The sequence below is a fragment of the Convolutriloba macropyga genome, unplaced genomic scaffold (genome assembly GCF_964194025.1).
Source record: "Convolutriloba macropyga unplaced genomic scaffold, txConMacr16.3 SCAFFOLD_2710, whole genome shotgun sequence".
NCBI classification, from domain to species: domain Eukaryota; kingdom Metazoa; phylum Xenacoelomorpha; order Acoela; family Convolutidae; genus Convolutriloba; species Convolutriloba macropyga.
The window spans coordinates 13,012-32,575 of NW_027452047.1; the positions used below are offsets into that span (position 1 = coordinate 13,012).

General features: G+C 33.7%; 1 protein-coding gene and 1 long non-coding RNA gene across 2 annotated transcripts; both read left to right on the forward strand.

The window, feature by feature from the left end:
* Nucleotides 1–8,937: 8,937 nt before the first annotated feature.
* LOC142357128 (uncharacterized) lies at nucleotides 8,938–14,311 on the forward strand. Its single transcript, XM_075408815.1, has 3 exons — nucleotides 8,938–9,240; nucleotides 10,321–10,432; nucleotides 14,140–14,311. The coding sequence occupies exons 1-3, from the start codon at nucleotides 9,085–9,087 to the stop codon at nucleotides 14,229–14,231; spliced, it is 360 nt and encodes a 119-aa protein (XP_075264930.1). The 5' UTR covers nucleotides 8,938–9,084; the 3' UTR covers nucleotides 14,232–14,311.
* Nucleotides 14,312–16,691: 2,380 nt separating this feature from the next.
* LOC142357129 (uncharacterized) lies at nucleotides 16,692–18,367 on the forward strand. Its single transcript, XR_012761556.1, has 2 exons — nucleotides 16,692–17,385; nucleotides 17,749–18,367. It is a non-coding gene; the product is annotated as an uncharacterized LOC142357129 (long non-coding RNA).
* Nucleotides 18,368–19,564: the final 1,197 nt, after the last annotated feature.

The window sequence follows — 19,564 nt, forward strand, 5'->3', positions numbered from 1 at the left end:
TTCTTCAAGTTTGTCTCTCATTATGCTGTGATTATTTAACATCCTTAAAGTAAGAACTGAAAACAGCTACATGCAACCTGATTTGTGTAATTTTCTGCCCGATTTGAAATCGTTTTCCTAGAAACAATGTTTTTATATTACAAATAACTGTTTTTTATCGACAAATCAGTTCACAATTGCCACTTACTAGAAAGATTCTGTAAAAATTGCCGGGAGTTACACAGGTCGTCCATTAAGTATATAAAATGCAAATGACTTATTGTTCTGAACTTAATTTTGACAACGCATCTTCAAAATTTAACAAAAAAATCCTTTTTTCATATTGTTTACCCATTTGTCTACTGGAATTTTGTTGTTGTTGAAAGCATATATTCTTTCACCCTAATGTGGTCATCTGTTTATCTGTTCAATGCCTTCGACAGTCGTAGTTTTAATTACAATAACAATTTTTGAGCCTCCTTTCTTCGTGTCATGACTTCCGATTTCTCACTAAACATATGTTTGATCACATGTTATGATATGTTATCACATGTTTGATCTTCTCTATTGGACATTGGATCTATGGAATTTTAGTCACTAGGTTTGATTTCAGCGCTTCCCAAACTTATTTGTCTTTCAATCGTCATGTTGGTATTTTTCCAAAAAGGGAAGAAAAAATGACAATTGTAAATAATAAACTTTTAACACATGAAAAACCGCCCTTGTCACCCTTAACTTCTTTGCTATATCTGGTCAACCTTGAAATTTCTGTCATACCTCGAATTCAGCTTATTGATTTAAGGAATAGGGGTGAATTGTTTTCACCGGAATGGTTTTATAAATAGTGGGTACTTTTGTGTCTTCCTGGCACTTGCTATAAGTTGAACCCGAAATTTTGTTTACCGTAGCTCAATTTTGAAGGTAGGATCTAATCTGTTTTGACCCTTCCATTGTTTTTATGTCATGCTAAGTTATATAACACGCTATTAATTTAAAAAATATGGGGTGCGCATGGGGGTGGGAAACTTATATGCCCACAAAGCTTGGGGGGACAGAATATGTCCACTAGTTAAAAGAAGTCCCGTTAATAGGAGCTCGTTTAATTGAGGATCTGCTGGTAGAAAAAAAATTGTTTTCTTTTAGCCATCACAAATTATGCAAGGGGCTTTAATGCTATTGCGTGTTTGCTTTTAATTTTTGAAGCTAGTCAGCTAACTAGTTGAACCCAATCGTCTGGTAATGTTAGTTTCTGGTTTGAGTATGTACGCATTCGTTTGATGGAGTATGGGACATTGTTCTAACGCAGAGACAGCAAAATTAAAATTTTCTCTTTTTTTCCTATTTTTGTGTTCTCTGGATTATTGTATCTTGGACAAACTAGCTCACGGACAGATAACATCAGTTTCGATTGAAAAAACAGTATGGATCAGATGCCGGATGTAACAAATTTAACAATATTTAGTTTTTTAAGAGAAAACAATTTCTGAACGTTTTAAAAACTGAAAACGTCTTGAAGTCTATTTTTTAAGCTTTTTTATTGATTGTAATGGTGTAAGTTTTCTTCTAATTATAGATATTAGACTTTGAGATCATTTCTCAAGTAACTTTTTTTTTACAAGTGCTAATAATTTTTGCACACTTACCACATGCTTGAGTTTATCTTAACAACTTAACTCCCGTGTTCAGCTTAAATCCCGCCAACAAGGTTTCCTGTACATGCGATTCCGCATGGGTACTTGTGACATTTAATTTGCGTAGCAAGTCGTAACCACTAAGCTAAATGGGCTCTCTGGTAATTAACTACAAACCAGTTTAAGTATAAATGGTGTGTATGCTACTATATTAATTACCATTTATAAGCTACAAAAGTATGACTTGATGCTGCTCAGACTTAGTTTTGGGGTATGAGTGATTTTCAGACTATACAGGACAAGTTTAGCCTGGGCGAACTCTAAAATAATAATAAAAATTCCTTAACGACTTGAAAACTGAAATTGTCTTGAGGTTTATTGTCTTCGAGGTTCTAACCTGAAATGAGAAGATCATTCTTCGGGTCATTTTTAACGAGCGCTTTTATTTTTTGGTCACTTTCCAATTGTCTAAATTAGGTAAAACAGCAATTTTTTTTTATTATATCAGTTCTTTGATATCTGAGAAAATTGTGTTAGCTTAATTATGATATTGACATTATTATTGTTATTGTCATCATTTCATTGCTAGTAATACAATGCCAATGGCCATTTTTATTCTGTTCTTCACTTTCAGGTTATCATTATGAACTCAGACGCAATTTCTTCTGACAAGCAACAACCTATTATGTCCATATTTGACTTACCCACAAATATTATTCAACTCGTTTGCCAAATGCTTATAGACCATCGTTTACTATCAGAAAGTGATTACCACTTTAGGAAATCTGTTCTGGATGTGATGGCTTTACGAGCCACTTGTAATCGACTTTATGAAATTATTGATAATTCAATTCTTTTTTTGAACTTTTCCTGGACAAAAGAATGGTTATCGCCTTCTCTCAAGCATAGCTTGAGTAATTTTCTTGATTTCATGAAGAGTAAAACTTCTTGGCGCTTCTTTCTTGCTGAAATTGACAGCCATGTTCTTACCGCTGCAAAAAATTACGTGTTATCCAAACTTGGTCACATTAATTGTGCCGGTTATAACAATTGAAGCATTGCGTAAGCTGAAAGTTCTTCGCCATATTAAAACATTACGCATTGAGGCTTTGGATATGAACACATTCGCGGAACTTTTATCTCTACCAGTTTTTTTGAATATCACTACTCTCTCTATATATAACTCTACATATAATTTTTATGACGAATCAGATATGAAGCATATACCTGCTGTTATAAGTCATTGTTTTCCTTGCCTCGAATTACTTCGTTTCGGCGATTCCGGTCTTCGCAAAGCTTCTGATTTTTCGAATCTTCCAGTCTCGTGTTATATTGTAAAAACGAGGTCTCATTTATTCGAACATTTTCTGAATTGCAGACAAATCAGATGTTTAATATTGCACAGTTATTGCCATACCAATGACCAGACCCAGGACTTCGGAAGAAAGTTAACAGGCGCTGAAAATTTACAAATATCCGTTTTGAAAATAGATTTCGCTCGTGTGTGTGGAAAATTTGCAGATATGCAATTGATTATTGACGTCATCACTTCCTGGACTCATTTAGAAGCGCTTATTATTGAACCGGATTTAAAATGGTGGCTTCCACGAGAAAGTAGCTTTGAAAATGATTGATGGGCGTAGTGATTTTGTCTCGACTGAATTTCTTGACCGATTGGCAGAGCTTAAAAAATTGTGTAGTTCTAGAGAAATTCAGATTATTGTATTAGGAAAAACGGTTTTGATGAAAAAAACAGCGAGCGCTTCGTTGTTCGTCAAGTTGAGGCAGCTTCAGCGTAACTTGGACTTCATACCATTCAATGCGTCGGTTTTAGCGTTAGATATGTGACAAAATGCTCAGCGGAGAGTAAAAATTCGGATCTTTTCCGTTTGCCCCCCCCCCCCCCCCAGTAAGTTATGCACCCCACAGTTACGGAGCACGTGTCATTACATAGTAAATCATTATGTAAAAATATGGCACGTGCGTCTGGAGGGTGCAAATAATATGCACCCTCTAAGCTGGGGCACAAACGGAAAAGATCCAAAAAATCGATTTATGTTCATGCATTTAATTGTGTTCTAGTAGTTTCAACAGTTTAGTTCATATAGTAGATAACATTTTCAATAATCATACTTAATCTTATTAGCACATCAACTGTTAATTTCCCTCTGAATTCTTTATTCATCTTTAAAAATATGTTTTTTAGTTTATGAGGAGTTTCACATAAAAGAAAAAAGTAACCAAATAGGAGATTCTGCAAGAAAAGTCAACAAAACAAAATTTTTAAGAATGTGCTGTAGAAAATGTTTAATTTTATCTTTTCTTTTGAAACTGGAATTCGTTTTTGTCTCGGGAAATGATTTTTTCTAGATTCTTTAAAGAAAAGGTACAAGATCGGCCATACATTAATAGAAGGGTCAGACAAATTGTGAGGTTTCAGAAAAATAATAATAATAAATTTGAAAGTTTTAAAAAATGAAATTAGATGTAAAGTTGAAACTAATTTCCTTACGAAGTTGAAAGGTTACCATAACAATTAATTATAAATAATAAGGAAAGGTTTGAAAATTAAATTTCTAGTTTATGTCACAAACTTTTCATAGAGCTTGATTTGTTTAAATACGTACAATGGAGGATATTTGAAATGAAAACAAACAGAATACACTATTTCCAAATATGAGCCCATGAAGTTGTGACTATTGGAATATTTCTAAAGTCCTTCCGACCAATTCAATTTCACCTTTCTGCTCGAAATTTTCAAACTGACCGTTAAAGTTGTGATTGAGGTATTCAATATTTTTTTGCTTGGAATCTCAAAAATGGCTCAATATGAGATTCGTGAATGAAAAGCCAGAGAAAAGAAAAATACTCTAAATCGTGTTTTACTGTTTCACTAGGATAGTTCAAATAACCTCTTTTGAACTGTACTCACTAGTTTTTCCGATTCCTGGACACCAGGATTCGTTCGTATATTGGACGGTGTGTTGTTGTGTATACACACGGTTCGTATATTGGAACGCTGTGTTGTATGTTATTTTCTTGAAAATTTCAACTATATTTCAAACCACTCTCAAATGAAGTAGATTTTTTCAAGCAAGAATTATTTGATCTAAGAAAATAGAAATTATATACAAAAATTAAGTGAGCTTGACTGGACTTGTTTTTTTTAATTTTCTGAATTTCTCTACTTCTCAAAGTGTGAATGACTTCCAGATGCCATGAAGCGTTGTTTCATTGCAAGTTAATATAAACATAAGTGATAATTTATCAGTTGCCCGAAAAAATTGAGAGAAAGAAAAACATGAGTCCTTCAAGCCTACTTTTATTTTTACTGTTGCCGAGTTTTGCGGATATGAAAAATTGTTCGAATTTTTCCTTAAAAAATTTTCCTTTTTACAAAGCATTTTTTAATAGCTAAAGTTGGAACAATACATATCTTTTACTTTTTTGTCAGGAGTACTATCAATTTGGTTTTGTTTTGTAGTAGAGTAGGTTAATAAACTGAACTCCAAACATCGGAATTTTTAAAACGTATAATGAAATTAAATTTTTTTGTGACATCGGTTTTCGTATCTGTGATATGGTGAGCTGGTTTTTACTTGTCAGCTCCATTAAATTTCTTTTTGTGGGAAGTATAGATTTGCTACATTTTCTTTTTTGTCAGTAAATGTTTTCTGATATTCCTAATTAGGCAGATTACAGCTGGAACTAAAGGGGTCTTCGTTCATTTAAAATGAGCTCTAAGTTTCAAATCTCAAGACCATTACCATTACCTCTTGATTTTGATGTTTGTTTAGAATCAAATTGATCAAAGTTATCGTGCGTTCATATCTCTGCATTGTTAGGTATCCCATCTTTCTTAGTGCTAACTGAAGGAAGGTATTTATACTCACATGAAATATCTAGTTATGTATCACTCAATAAATATTAGTGATAAATTAATTTCCATTATATTACATAATAACTAATATAACTAAAATAGTACGTTTCATATGATAATTGATATATTTCTCCCTTTTTACTAATAAACTTTTATTTAAAGTGTATTTTGAACGCCATAATTAGAACTGATTTTGCTGACTTATTAAGGTGAGAAAATATATATTAATTTTTTTAATATCTTTTCAGCGTAAGAGACTTTCTCAAGCATATTTGCTATAAAAAGCACTTGATTATCTTTTGTATAATTGATTTACTTTTTTCTATGTTCACTTTGTTTTCCCGACACGTACCAGCACGCGCCAGAAGTTTCAATTATCTTGAGTTCATCTTGATGTATTGGTTTTATGATTACTCAAAACTAATGACGACACGCACCCGGATCTTGAGAAATATTAGCTGAAGAACACAACCAAAAATTGTCAAGCTGGAGATCAGCGGTCAGAAAAAATAAGTCTCAGATTGAAATCTCTTTAACTAGAATTCTTATAAAAGCTGTTGGCACTGCTGCGCGGCAAATACTAACCGCTGAGGCCCTCTTCAAAAAGTCTTTGAAAAGAATCTTTTATAGGACAAAAGCTATCTCATTTAGTGGTTAATTAACTGAGCGAGAAACGTGACTGCAAGAATTTTGAAATAACAAAGTAACGACTACAAAGCCACAGTACAGTCAGGTATTAACTTAACCTGAAATATGATTGCATGTTCAGAACTTTGAATTGTTTCATACTTGCTTTGTTACAGTGCTTAGTTGTTAAGTTAGCTATTTTTAAGAGAAATTATATACAAAATTTAAGTGAACTTGACTGGACAACTTGTTTTTTTTTACTTTTCTGAATTTATCTACTTCTCAAAGTGTGAATGACTTCCAGATGCCATGAAGCGTTGTTTCATTGCAAGTAAATATAACCATAAGTGATAATTTATCAGTTGCCCGAAAAAATTGAGAGAAAGAAAAACATGATATGTCCTTCAAGCCTACTTTTATTTTTACTGCTGCCGAGTTTTGCGGATATGAAAAATTGTTCGAATTTTTCCTTAAAAAATTTTCCTTTTTACAAAGCATTTTTTAATAGCTAAAGTTGGAACAATACATATCTTTTACTTTTTTGTCAGGAGTACTATCAATTTGGTTTTGTTTTGTAGTAGAGTAGGTTAATAAAATGAACTCCAGACATCCGAATTTTTAAAACGTATAATGAAATTAAATTTTTTTTGTGACATCGGTTTTCGTATCTGTGATATGGTGAGCTGGTTTTTACTTGTCAGCTCCATTAAATTTCTTTTTGTGGGAAGTATAGATTTGCTACATTTTCTTTTTTGTCAGTAAATGTTTTCTGATATTCCTAATTAGGCAGATTACAGCTGGAACTAAAGGGGTCTTCGTTCATTTAAAATGAGCTCTAAGTTTCAAATCTCAAGACCATTACCATTACCTGTTGATTTTGATGTTTGTTTAGAATCAAATTGATCAAAGTTATCGTGCGTTCATATCTCTGCATTGTTAGGTATCCCATCTTTCTTAGTGCTAACTGAAGGAAGGTATTTATACTCACATGAAACATCTAGTTATGTATCACTCAATAAATATTAGTGATAAATTAATTTCCATTATATTACATAATAACTAATATAACTAAAATAGTACGTTTCATATGATAATTGATATATTTCTCCCTTTTTACTAATAAACTTTCATTTAAAGTGTATTTTCAACGCCATAATTAGACCTGATTTTGCTGACTTATTAAGGTGAGAAAATATATATTAATTTTTTTAATATCTTTTCAGCGTAAGAGACTTTCTCAAGCATATTTGCTATAAAAAGCACTTGATTATCTTTTGTATAATTGATTTACTTTTTTTCTATGTTCACTTTGTTTTCCTGACACTTACCAGCACGCGCCAGAAGTTTCAATTATCTTGAGTTCATCTTGATGTATTGGTTTTATGATTACTCAAAACTAATGACGATACGCACCCGGATCTTGAGAAATATTAGCTGAAGAACACAACCAAAAATTGTCAAGCTGGAGATCAGCGGTCAGAAAAAATAAGTCTCAGATTGAAATCTCTTTAACTAGAATTCTTATAAAAGCTGTTGGCACTGCTGCGCGGCAAATTCTAACCGCTGAGGCCCTCTTCAAAAAGTCTTTGAAAAGAATCTTTTATAGGACAAAAGCTATGTCATTTAGTGGTTAATTAACTGAGCGAGAAACGTGACTGCAAGAATTTTGAAATAACAAAGTAACGACTACAAAGCCACAGTACAGTCAGGTATTAACTTAACCTGAAATATGATTGCATGTTCAGAACTTTGAATTGTTTCATACTTGCTTTGTTACAGTGCTTAGTTGTTAAGTTAGCTATTATTAAGAGAAACTATATACAAAATTTAAGTGAACTTGACTGGACAACTTGTTTTTTTTTTTACTTTTCTGAATTTATCTACTTCTCAAAGTGTGAATGACTTCCAGATGCCATGAAGCGTTGTTTCATTGCAAGTAAATATAACCATAAGTGATAATTTATCAGTTGCCTGAAAAAATTGAGAGAAAGAAAAACATGATATGTCCTTCAAGCCTACTTTTATTTTTACTGCTGCCGAGTTTTGCGGATATGAAAAATTGTTCGAATTTTTTCCTTAAAAAATTTTCCTTTTTACAAAGCATTTTTTAATAGCTAAAGTTGGAACAATACATATCTTTTACATTTTTGTCAGGAGTACTATCAATTTGGTTTTGTTTTGTAGTAGAGTAGGTTAATAAAATGAACTCCAAACATCGGAATTTTTAATAAGGATACGCACCCGGATCTTGAAAAGTATTAGCTGAAGAACACAACCAAAAATCGTCAAGCTGAAGATCAGCGGTCAGAAAAAATAAGTCTCAGATTGAAATCTCTTTAACTAGAATTCTTATAAAAGCTGTTGGCACTGCTGCGACGTAAATTCTAACCGCTGAGGCCCTCTTCAAAAAGTCTTTGAAAAGAATCTTTTATAGGACAAAAGCTATGTCATTTAGTGGTTAATTAACTGAGCGAGAAACGTGACTGCAAGAATTTTGAAATATCAAAGTAACGACTACAAAGCCACAGTACAGTCAGGTATTAACTTAACCTGAAATATGATTGCATGTTTAGAACTTTGAATCGTTTCATACTTGCTTCGTTACGGTGCTTAGTTGCTAAGTTAGCTATTATTAGATATTGTTTAGTTTCGTTTTTCCTTATATGTAGGTATAATGGAAGGTTGTCGATTACTGTGGTTCACTTGGTTTTCATTGTATCATAATGAACTCAGGTCAAGCTTTAAAATTAAGTTTATCACAACAATTATTCTACTATTTTTCTAAGATCAGCCTCTTTAGACAATTACAAGGTTGTTTTTTTTTCATGTGAGCTTTAAATTAGAACCCTCTTTTTATCCGTGAATAGTTGTGTGAATATTTGGAATTGATTGAGTTTGCTGCAATTGATTTAACTTGATTTAGATGCGATAGGTGGTTTTCAGCTGAGATTAGTAATGATATAGTTGATGCATATGTCATCATTTCAGTATAACAGATATTTGACGTGCACGACATTTTCCTTTCTTTTTCAGGTCATCACGATGAGGGAGGCTGAAGTCCTACCTGAGAAGCAGCAAAATTATGTATCTATATTTGACCTGCCAGCAAACATTTTTCAACAGGTGCGCCATTATTTGACAGATCACCGTTTAAAAGCACAAGACTGTGAAGATTTTAGAGATTCCCTGTTAGCTGTCATGAAATTGCGTGCCACTTTCAGTTTTATATCTGAAGTTGTTAATAATTCGGTTCTTTTGTTGATGTATTATATAACAAAAGATTGGTTATTGCCGTTTAAATTGACTAATTTTCTGGATTTTATGCAGAGAAGAACTTTGTGGCGTTTTCGTTTTGTTCAATTTAGTAGCGAAATTCTTTCAGGTGAATTTGATGTCATTCAAATGTTGATGAAAAATAACATTTTGTTTTCAAGTTCTGTTCGTTATTTGTATTTTAAGGCAACCGAAGGCAACCTGGGTGTTATTAATGACCTAACTGGCTGGTTTAAACGCGTGGCACTTAAAAATAAATCAGACGTAGAAATTCTTCCAAAACTCAATTGTCGAAATTTATCCAAATTTAGTGAAACGGTTCATTTCGAGCATTTTCCCACAAATATCGAGCGTGGTTGATAAATTGATGCAAAAGATTACATTTTATCCAAACTTATCCAAAATGTGTCCCTATCTTAACGTTTGCATTACTGGGTAAACTAAAAGCGCTGCGTTATCTCAAATCGCTAACTGCTAACTATTTGCATTTGGAAAGTTTCGCCCAGATTGAAAATTTGCCCGTACTACCGAATGTCACTGCTGTATGTTTCAACGAGTATTGCTGCGAACCAAATCGTGAGCATTTCCCTGCCCTTATTAGTCATTGTTTTCCTCGCATTGAATCGCTCGATTTCGGCGATATCTATACAAGCTTAGCTACTGATTTTTCACCATGTCTTCTAAGCACTTGTCATATGGTGCGAACAACCTGTGGTCTAGTTAGTTAGTTTCTGAACTGCCGACATATTAGATGTTTAAGTTTGGACATTTCTGTTATTTACTTTGACCATATTCGTGGTTTTGCGCAAGTTTTAACAGACGCTAAAACCTCTCAAATATCCGTTTTAAAAATACATTTTCTGCGATCAACGTGTTCTTCAGAAGTTATCTATCTGGTTACCAATCTTATCAAATCTTAGATGTGTTTAGAGATGCTTAGCATTGACGCCGGATGTCTTCCATCAAACGATACTTTTGATAATGATTTTGCGAAGATGTTCAGTGGACAGAAAGATTTCGGGTCGGCTGAATTTCTCGACCAGTTAGTTGAGATTAAAATGTTGTGTGCTTCTAGAAGAGTTCAAATTCTTGGTTTCGGAAATACGATTTTTATCAAAAGGTCTGCAAGCTCTGGATTGTTCGGCCGACTTAGACAGCTGGAATTTTTCTGTAGTCAGCTTATGCCAATAAATGCGTCCATTTTAACGTTAGATATATGATAAAACGCTATGCGAATTGCTTATCAAAATTTTATATTTTTAATAGCAATAATTTTATTTAATTGAAAATGATATTTAATATATGTTATCTTAAGTTCCATTTTGAATCAATTTTGTCATCTTTTCTTGCGTTCATTCGCATTGGAAATTATGCGTCTAAAGATTTTGCGTATATTGTTCCAGTATTTCGAAGAAATGGGGAGATTTTTGAACGGGGGCAACCTTTTCTCCAGGCGTAATCAAATTTTTTAAACGCATTCTATCAAATTTTATTAATTCCTCCTTTTGAACCGAAGATACGTTTTAGTTATTTGCCATAAGTAAGTGTAAGTTTTGGAGATTTGGCGCCTTTGTTGCCTTTGGTTGACCATAAGGGAGGGAAAGCAATTATTCCTTCTAGTTAGAATTAGATAACCTTTCTCCGAAACAAAATTTTGATCGGTTGCAATCGATACTGGATTATAGATTTGGAATATGCGGGATGGAACTCGTGCTCAAAAATTAAGCAGCTTTTTGTTTTTATGAAATTTTTTTTCTGTCATGGAAGTTGACCATCGTTCATAGGAGCTAAAGCTTTTTCTAAAACTTGTCCTGAAAACAACAGTGCAGCAGTAAACGCAAAGAATTCTGAGTTGAATTAAAGCATATTTGAAAATTTTCTAGATGGTTACGTCTGTGTGATAATAATTTGTTTGGTTTGTTCATTGAATCTAAAGCATGAAATGAGAGGAGAAGAATTGAGAAAAACACGGTAGTTTTAGCGTTTGTAAACGTCAGACAGAAGTTTTTTTTCTAATTAGTTGTCTATGTTGGAGGCTAATATATCTTGGTTTCTTTTATCATTTTGTGTTGATTTTTCCTAATTTTTTCTCAAGGATATTTTCCTATTTATTTTTTTTATCGTTGTCAAAGTTTCCTCTTACGTCAGCATTAAAACGCGGATTATCTCGTTTTTCCTTATATTTCTCATCAGAAACAGATTTTTCTATATGTCATTTTCTAAAGTGCATATGATTTTTTGATGTTTATTTTCTGTTTCTATGTAATTAATTTCGAGTTAATTTTGGCGGAAAAGGAAGTTATGAAAGTTTATGAACCCAAGTTTTTCCTTTCTGGACAAATCAAAGTTATAGCAACTTTGCCCCTAAACTTTGCACCTAGGCTACTATTTTCTGGCAAATTGTTCATCTGACTAACATTCAGACTGGAATATAAACTCAGCTCACTCTAAGTATTGACAGCCAGAGTTTAGACGTAAGTTTGCTTATCAATAAACCAATCTGGGCGCTCAATTTCCATTATCTTTCTTTTTCTTGGGTTGAAGTTCTTCGATTGATGTTTTTCTCTAACTGTCGACGCTCTTATTGTCGTTAATGTTAACCTCGCTCTCAGATTTCCCGAGATCAGTAGAAATAGAACTGTCATTGAAGTCTGTAGTGGATTTTAAATGTTTCGAAATCTCGCCGGGAAATCTAGCCGCTCTCGTTCACTTCTGATTTTGAGAAGAGGCAGGTTTTTGTTTCTTGTTTATTTTTCTACCTGATTTGGCTCACCATTGTCCCGTCATTTTCTTTGATGGAGATATTTCCATATATGAGCAGATGTGTTTTCTTATGCCAATAAATGCGTCCATTTTAACGTTAGATATATGATAAAACGCTATGCGAATTGCTTATCAAAATTTTATATTTTTAATAGCAATACTTTTATTTAATTGAAAATGATATTTAATATATGTTATCTTAAGTTCCATTTTGAATCAATTTTGTCATCTTTTCTTGCGTTCATTCGCATTGGAAATTATGCGTCTAAAGATTTTGCGTATATTGTTCCAGTATTTCGAAGAAATGGGGAGATTTTTGAACGGGGGCAACCTTTTCTCCAGGCGTAATCAAATTTTTTAAACGCATTCTATCAAATTTTATTAATTCCTCCTTTTGAACCGAAGATACGTTTTAGTTATTTGCCATAAGTAAGTGTAAGTTTTGGAGATTTGGCGCCTTTGTTGCCTTTGGTTGACCATAAGGGAGGGAAAGCAATTATTCCTTCTAGTTAGAATTAGATAACCTTTCTCCGAAACAAAATTTTGATCGGTTGCAATCGATACTGGATTATAGATTTGGAATATGCGGGATGGAACTCGTGCTCAAAAATTAAGCATCTTTTTGTTTTTATGAAATTTTTTTTCTGTCATGGAAGTTGACCATCGTTCATAGGAGCTAAAGCTTTTTCTAAAACTTGTCCTGAAAACAACAGTGCAGCAGTAAACGCAAAGAATTCTTAGTTGAATTAAAGCATATTTGAAAATTTTCTAGATGGTTACTTCTGTGTGATAATAATTTGTTTGGTTTGTTCATTGAATCTAAAGCATGAAATGAGAGGAGAGGAATTGAGAAAAACACGGTAGTTTTAGTGTTTGTAAACGTCAGACAGAAGTTTTTTTTCTAATTAGTTGTCTTTGTTGGAGGCTAATATATCTTGGTTTCTTTTATCAATTTGTGTTGATTTTTCCTAATTTTATCTCAAGGATATTTTCCTATTTATTTTTTTATCGTTGTCAAAGTTTCTCTTACGTCAACATTAAAACGCGGATTATCTCGTTTTTCCTTATATTTCTCATCAGAAACAGATTTTTCTATATGTCATTTTCTAAAGTGCATATGATTTTTTGATGTTTATTTTCTGTTTCTATGTAATTATTTTCGAGTTAATTTTGGCGGAAAAGGAACTTATGAAAGTTTATGAACCCAAGTTTTTCCTTTCTGGACAAATCAAAGTTATAGCAACTTTGCCCCTAAACTTTGCACCTAGGCTACTGTTTTCTGGCAAATTGTTCATCTGACTAACATTCAGACGGGAATATAAACTCAGCTCACTCTAAGTTTTGACAGCCAGAGTTTAGACGTAAGTTTGCTTATCAATAAACCAATCTGGGCACTCAATTTCCATTATCTTTCTTTTTCTGGGGTTGAAGTTCTTCGATTGATCTTTTTCTCTAAATGTCGACGCTCTTATTGTCGTTAATATTAACCTCGCTCTCAGATTTCCCGAGATCAGTAGAAATAGAACTGTCATTGAAGTCTGTAGTGGATTTTAAATGTTTCGAAATCTCGCCGGGAAATCTAGCCGCTCTCGTTCACTTCTGATTTTGAGAAGAGGCAGGTTTTTGTTTCTTGTTTATTTTTCTACTTGATTTGGCTCACCATTGTCCCGTCATTTTCTTTGATGGAGATATTTCGATATATGAGCAGATGTGTTTTCTTACTTTTTGAGTCAATTGCTCGTTTTGTTTTTCTATGGCAATTTGTGAACGCTTTGTCTTTTCTTTCGTAAGACTATCAACTAAAGATTCTGCGTTTGGTTTAGCTACAGCTGGTTCGCAGTACAGAAGCCGCATGTGAAATTACGAGAAATGTTATAATCACGCTGTACGAAAACTCTTGTTTGAACGGTGACAGTTTCTAATTGACACTTGACGGTTGTTGGGGATATTTGTCTGAAATATAATAGTCATAATTCTTGTTTTTAGAAACAGCGTCAAACAGAGCTGCTACAAAGAAAAAGACTGCAGCTGCCTTCGGCCCTCGTAACTCTCCTGAAATTTACAGGTGCTACTTGTGAAATAGAAAAGAAACAAGAACCACTGCTTCCAGTGGAAAAGATACAAAACTAATGCAAGTAGAGCTTCGTTCTTGTCAATTGCCACGATATGATAATTGTCCTGGAGATAATAAAATTGGAAATTCCAGTTATACCTGTCTCGGGAATCCTAAATCCCCTATAAGTGGGGCTACCGAATTAGGATTTGGCCCCTACAAACAGGACGTATTACTTCAATTCACAGCTGAAAAACGGTTAAATAGATTCTCGGGTGCATTTGGCGACTATTTAATACTTTATAAGAACCGTCAGTCATTTTTTTTGCAAAGATCAAGCTCTTCAGAAAATTACAATGTCGTTTTTTTTGCATCTGAGCTTTAAAAGGAGATTTTTCTATTTATCCGTGATAATTTTTTGAATAATTGGAATTCAAATTCAGCTCGCTGAAATTAATCTTTATTGATTTAGATGCGGTAAATGATTTATGGTTTAGTTTATGATTTAGGTAATGCATATGTATCATTTCTGATTTCAGTATGATAGATTCCTGACGAGCGCGACTTCTTCGCTGCTTTTTCAGGCAATCATGATGAGCACAGTTGAAGTTCCACCTGAGAAGCAGCAACATTCTCTATCTATCTTCGACTTGCCCGCACATATTTTACAATTCATATGCCAACTGCTGATAGACCATCGTTTAAAATCTGAATACAGTGACGATTTTAGAGAATCTCTTGCAGATTTGATTAACTTACGAGCTATTTGCGCGCAATTTTACGAAACTATTAATAATTCCGTTCTCTATTTGGCATGTAATATAACAACTGATTGGTTTTCGTCATCTAACGACTAGGATTTCACAAATTTTCTTGACTTCCTGAAGAGAAAAACTTTATGGCGCTTCCGCGTTGTTCAGTTTGAAAGCCATGTTCTCACTTCGGAAAATGTTGTCTGAATGCTCGAGCTGTATGAAGTTTTATTTTCCCGATCTGTTAGTTTTGTATATTTTGAGGCGACTGAACAAAGCCCGGCTGTTATTGATAAACTTATCGGCTGGTTTAAAAGAGTGGCGTTTCAACATAATTGGGAAATTGAAATTCAATGCGAGAACTCGATTGTCGAAATTTGTGATCCAAATTTAGTAACGCGACTGACGTTCTCTGAAACGAACACACCGCAATCTATTATTCAAGATAATATTATGATGCAAAAGATTATTTATTTTCAAACTTTATAACATTAAGCGTTAATGTTATAAATTTCTAATCGATGGGTAAACTAAAGGCTCTTCACAAACTCAAAGCACTTAGCGATGTTAACCATTTAGACATGGAACATTTTTCAGATTTCCCGAGATCAGTAGAAATAGAACTGTCATTGAAGTCTGTAGTGGATTTTAAATGTTTCGAAATCTCGCCGGGAAATCTAGCCGCTCTCGTTCACTTCTGATTTTGAGAAGAGGCAGGTTTTTGTTTCTTGTTTATTTTTCTACCTGATTTGGCTCACCATTGTCCCGTCATTTTCTTTGATGGAGATATTTCCATATATGAGCAGATGTGTTTTCTTACTTTTTGAGTCAATTGCTCGTTTTGTTTTTCTATGGCAATTTGTGAACGCTTTGTATTTTCTTTCGTAAGACTATCAACTAAAGATTCTGCGTTTGATTTAGCTACAGCTGGTTTGCAGTACAGAAGCCGCATGTGAAATTACGAGAAATGTTATAATCACGCTGTACGAAAACTCTTGTTTGAACGGTGACAGTTTCTAATTGACACTTGACGGTTGTTGGGGATGTTTGTCTGAAATATAATAGTCATAATTCTTGTTTTTAGAAACAGCGTCAAACAGAGCTGCTACAAAGAAAAAGACTGCAGCTGCCTTCGGCCCTCGTAACTCTCCTGAAATTTACAGGTGCTACTTGTGAAATAGAAAAGAAACAAGAACCACTGCTTCCAATGGAAAAGATACAAAACTAATGCAAGCAGAGCTTCGTTCTTGTCAATTGCCACGATATGATAATTGTCCTGGAGATAATAAAATTGGAAATTCCAGTTATACCTGTCGCGGGAATCTTAAATCCCCTATAAATGGGTCTACCGAATCAGGGTTTGTCCCCTACAAACAGAATGTATTACTTCAATTGACAGCTGAAAAACAGTTAAATAGCTTCTCCGGTGAATTTGGCGACCGTTTAATACTTTATGAGAACCATCAGTCAATTTTTTTTGCAAAGATCAAGCTTTTCAGACAACTAAAATGTCGTTTTTTTGCTTCTGAGCTTTAAATTGAGATTTTTCTATTTATTCGTGATTATTTGTTTGAATAATTGGAATTTGAATTGAGCTAGCTGAAATTAATCTATATTGACCTAGATGCGGTAAATGGTTTATGGTTGAGTTATTAATTTAGATAATGCATATGTATAACTTCCGTATAACAGATTCCTGGCGAGCACGATTTTTTCGCTGCTTTTTCAGGCAATCATGATGAGCTCGGTTGAAGTTCCACCTGACAAGCAGCAACATTCTCTATCTATCTTGGACTTGCGCGCACATATTTTACAATTCATATGCCAACTGCTGATAGGCCATCGTTTAAAATCTGAATACAGTGACGATTTTAGAAAATCTCTTACAGATTTGATTAACTTACGAGCTACTTGCGTGCAATTTTACGAAACTATCAATGATTCCGTTCTCTATTTGGCATGTAATATAACAACAGATTGGTTTTCGTCATCTAAGGACCAGGATTTGTCAAGTTTTCTTGACTTCATGAAGAGAAAAACTTTATGGCGCTTCCGTGTTGTTCAGTTTGAAAGCCATGTTCTCACTTCGGAAAATGATGATCTTGTCTGAATGCTGGAGCTATATGAAGTTTTATTTTCACGATCTGTTAGTTTTGTGTTTTTTGAGGCGACTGAACAAAGCACGGCTGTTATTGAAACACTTATTGTCTGGTTTAAAAGAGTGGCGTTTCAACATAATTCGGAAATTGAAATTCAATTCGAGAGCTCGATTGTCGAAATTTGTGATCCAAAATTAGTAACGCGACTGACGTTCTCTGAAACGAAGACACCGCAATCTTTTATTCAAGATAATATTATGATGCAAAAGATTATTTATTTTCAAAATTTGTTCGAATTAAGCGTTAATGTTAAATTTCTAATCGATGGGTAAACTAAAGGCTCTTCACAAACTAAAAGCACTTAGCGTTAACCATTTAGACATGGAAAATTTTTCAGAAATTTTAAATTTGCCCGTACTTCCGAATATTACATATCTTACTATAAGAAAACCGAAGGAGTTTAATATTGAGCATATACCTGCCGTTATTAGTAACTGTTTCCCATTCCTTGAGTTCCTCGATTTTCACGATATCAAAACTAGCATATCTGCTGATTTTTCGAGTCTTCCGAGCAGCTTTTACGTGGTGAAAACAACATTTCAGTTATTTGAAAATTTTCTAAATTGTGCACATATTAAATGTTTAAGTTTGGATAGTTTTTGTTTACCCGTTGACCACAATGAGTTTGCAGAAAAGATAATAGGAGCTGAAAGTTTGCAAATATCCGTTTTGAAAGTAAAATTTTGGGGACCTTCGGAGTTTACTGAGTTTATAAATGTTGCGACTGCCTTGATTGCTTCTTTAACGCATTTAGAAGTACTCGATTTTGACGCGAGTAGTTATCGGCCACAAACGAGTTACTCTTACGAAAGTGATCTCGCGAAATTGTTTAAAGGGCAGACCGATTTTGTGTCGGATGAATTTCCTTTTCTGCTGGACAAAGTTAAAGATCTATGCAGTAACAGACGAATTCAGGTTCTCGTATTCTGAAAAACTATTTTGATGAAGAAATCAGCGAATACTGCTTTATTTCGCAGATTGCAACAGCTGGAGTTTAATTGTGCTTTGGATATAATGCCAATCAATGCGTCAGTTTTATCCTTAGATTTGTGAAGAAACGCGCTTGAAATCCTGGTGACTTCGCTGAAAAGTTTCATAGATGGTTTTAAAACTATGTTTATTTTGCTATGTTTCTTAGAATGTATCATAACTATCTAAATTGGAAATGAAAATTGACTTGAAACAGTTTGTAAATCAGGATATATATGTTGGTAGTTTAAATCTCTATTTTAAATCCATTCTTTCTGCAATTTTTGTCTTTTCCCTCAATATTGTAGCTTATTTTATGCATTGAATAATTTTGGAAAATTTATTTGTTGCCTGTTAGATTGATGTTGTCATAATGAAACGCCGTTTTTCGTCTCAAACAATGATCTATAACTTCCAGTAATACCCCTAACTCATAATTTAGTTCCTGAATGTTTGCAAAATTTTTTTAAAAGTTGTTCCTCATATTTTGGCTTCATTTTTAAATGGAATCTTTATGCACGTCACATGGGGAATTAAATATTAGAATCGTAATTTTATAAGTCCGAGCGCAATTTTTTCTGGGCAGTTTTGTCCTTTTTTTCAGTTAGGAATTTATCTCAGTTAGGAAAAGATTATTAGTCATGATACACTTACTACGGCACCTGAATTTTACCTGAACTTCCGAATACCTGAACCCGGTTCAGGTAAATTTACCTGAACTTTTTTTAGTGTGTGGCATTGTAATTCTACATTGTTATACGTAATTCTTATTGGATTAATATTGTCATAGTGTCTGACATTTTAGTGTTTTGTGAATGTAAAATAATTGTACCATTTGTTTGGATAATCTTGAAAATGATGTCAAGTATATAAGAATAACCCACCAGGAAAATGAGGTTAGTTGCAGCTTGCATTTCAAGAATAGTTCTCTATGGAACAAATGCTAGAAAAAATTCTGAAGTAGCTTATAGACCAGAAATATATTTGACTGAATATTATAAGTTGAAACATTATATAAATAGTTGAAAGTAAGACACTAGTTGGTAGAAAAATTAATGCTTCTGATTTTTTCGGCAATAGAGTGACTAAAACAGGAAACATGAAAAAATTGTCGGTTACTCATCAGGTTTTGAGAGCATAAGACAACAGCTTTGAAATAATTTTTAATTGCTCTCAAAGAAAGTTTGTAGCAATTAGTCCTGTGATCTTTTCTTATATGATTTTTCGCTTGACTGATTTTTCTTTTGACCCATTTGCCTTTTCGTTCTCTGAAACGCAATAAACACGTGAAACCCGGGGGGCACTAACTTCTCTTAGACGCTTACGCCTTACTATTCTTTAAGAATGTGATTCACTAAAACAGTTTTTAGGAGACATTTAAGGGCGGTCCGTTCGACCCTCCTCAGTCACCCACCCAACACTCCACCATTCCACCCTCCTCCACATAGTGATTTGTACCCCCTTTCATCCAGCCCTCT

What these genes read in the sequence shown, in the direction of transcription:
- LOC142357128 (XM_075408815.1), top strand. Translation starts at nt 9,085, where the DNA reads ATGCATATGTCATCATTTCAGTATAACAGATATTTGACGTGCACGACA. An exon ending in CAGCAAACATTTTTCAACAG is followed by an intron (nt 9,241 to 10,320) that starts GTGCGCCATTAT and finishes AGATGTGTTTAG; the next exon opens with AGATGCTTAGCATTGACGCC. An exon ending in TCGGCTGAATTTCTCGACCA is followed by an intron (nt 10,433 to 14,139) that starts GTTAGTTGAGAT and finishes TCTTGTTTTTAG; the next exon opens with AAACAGCGTCAAACAGAGCT.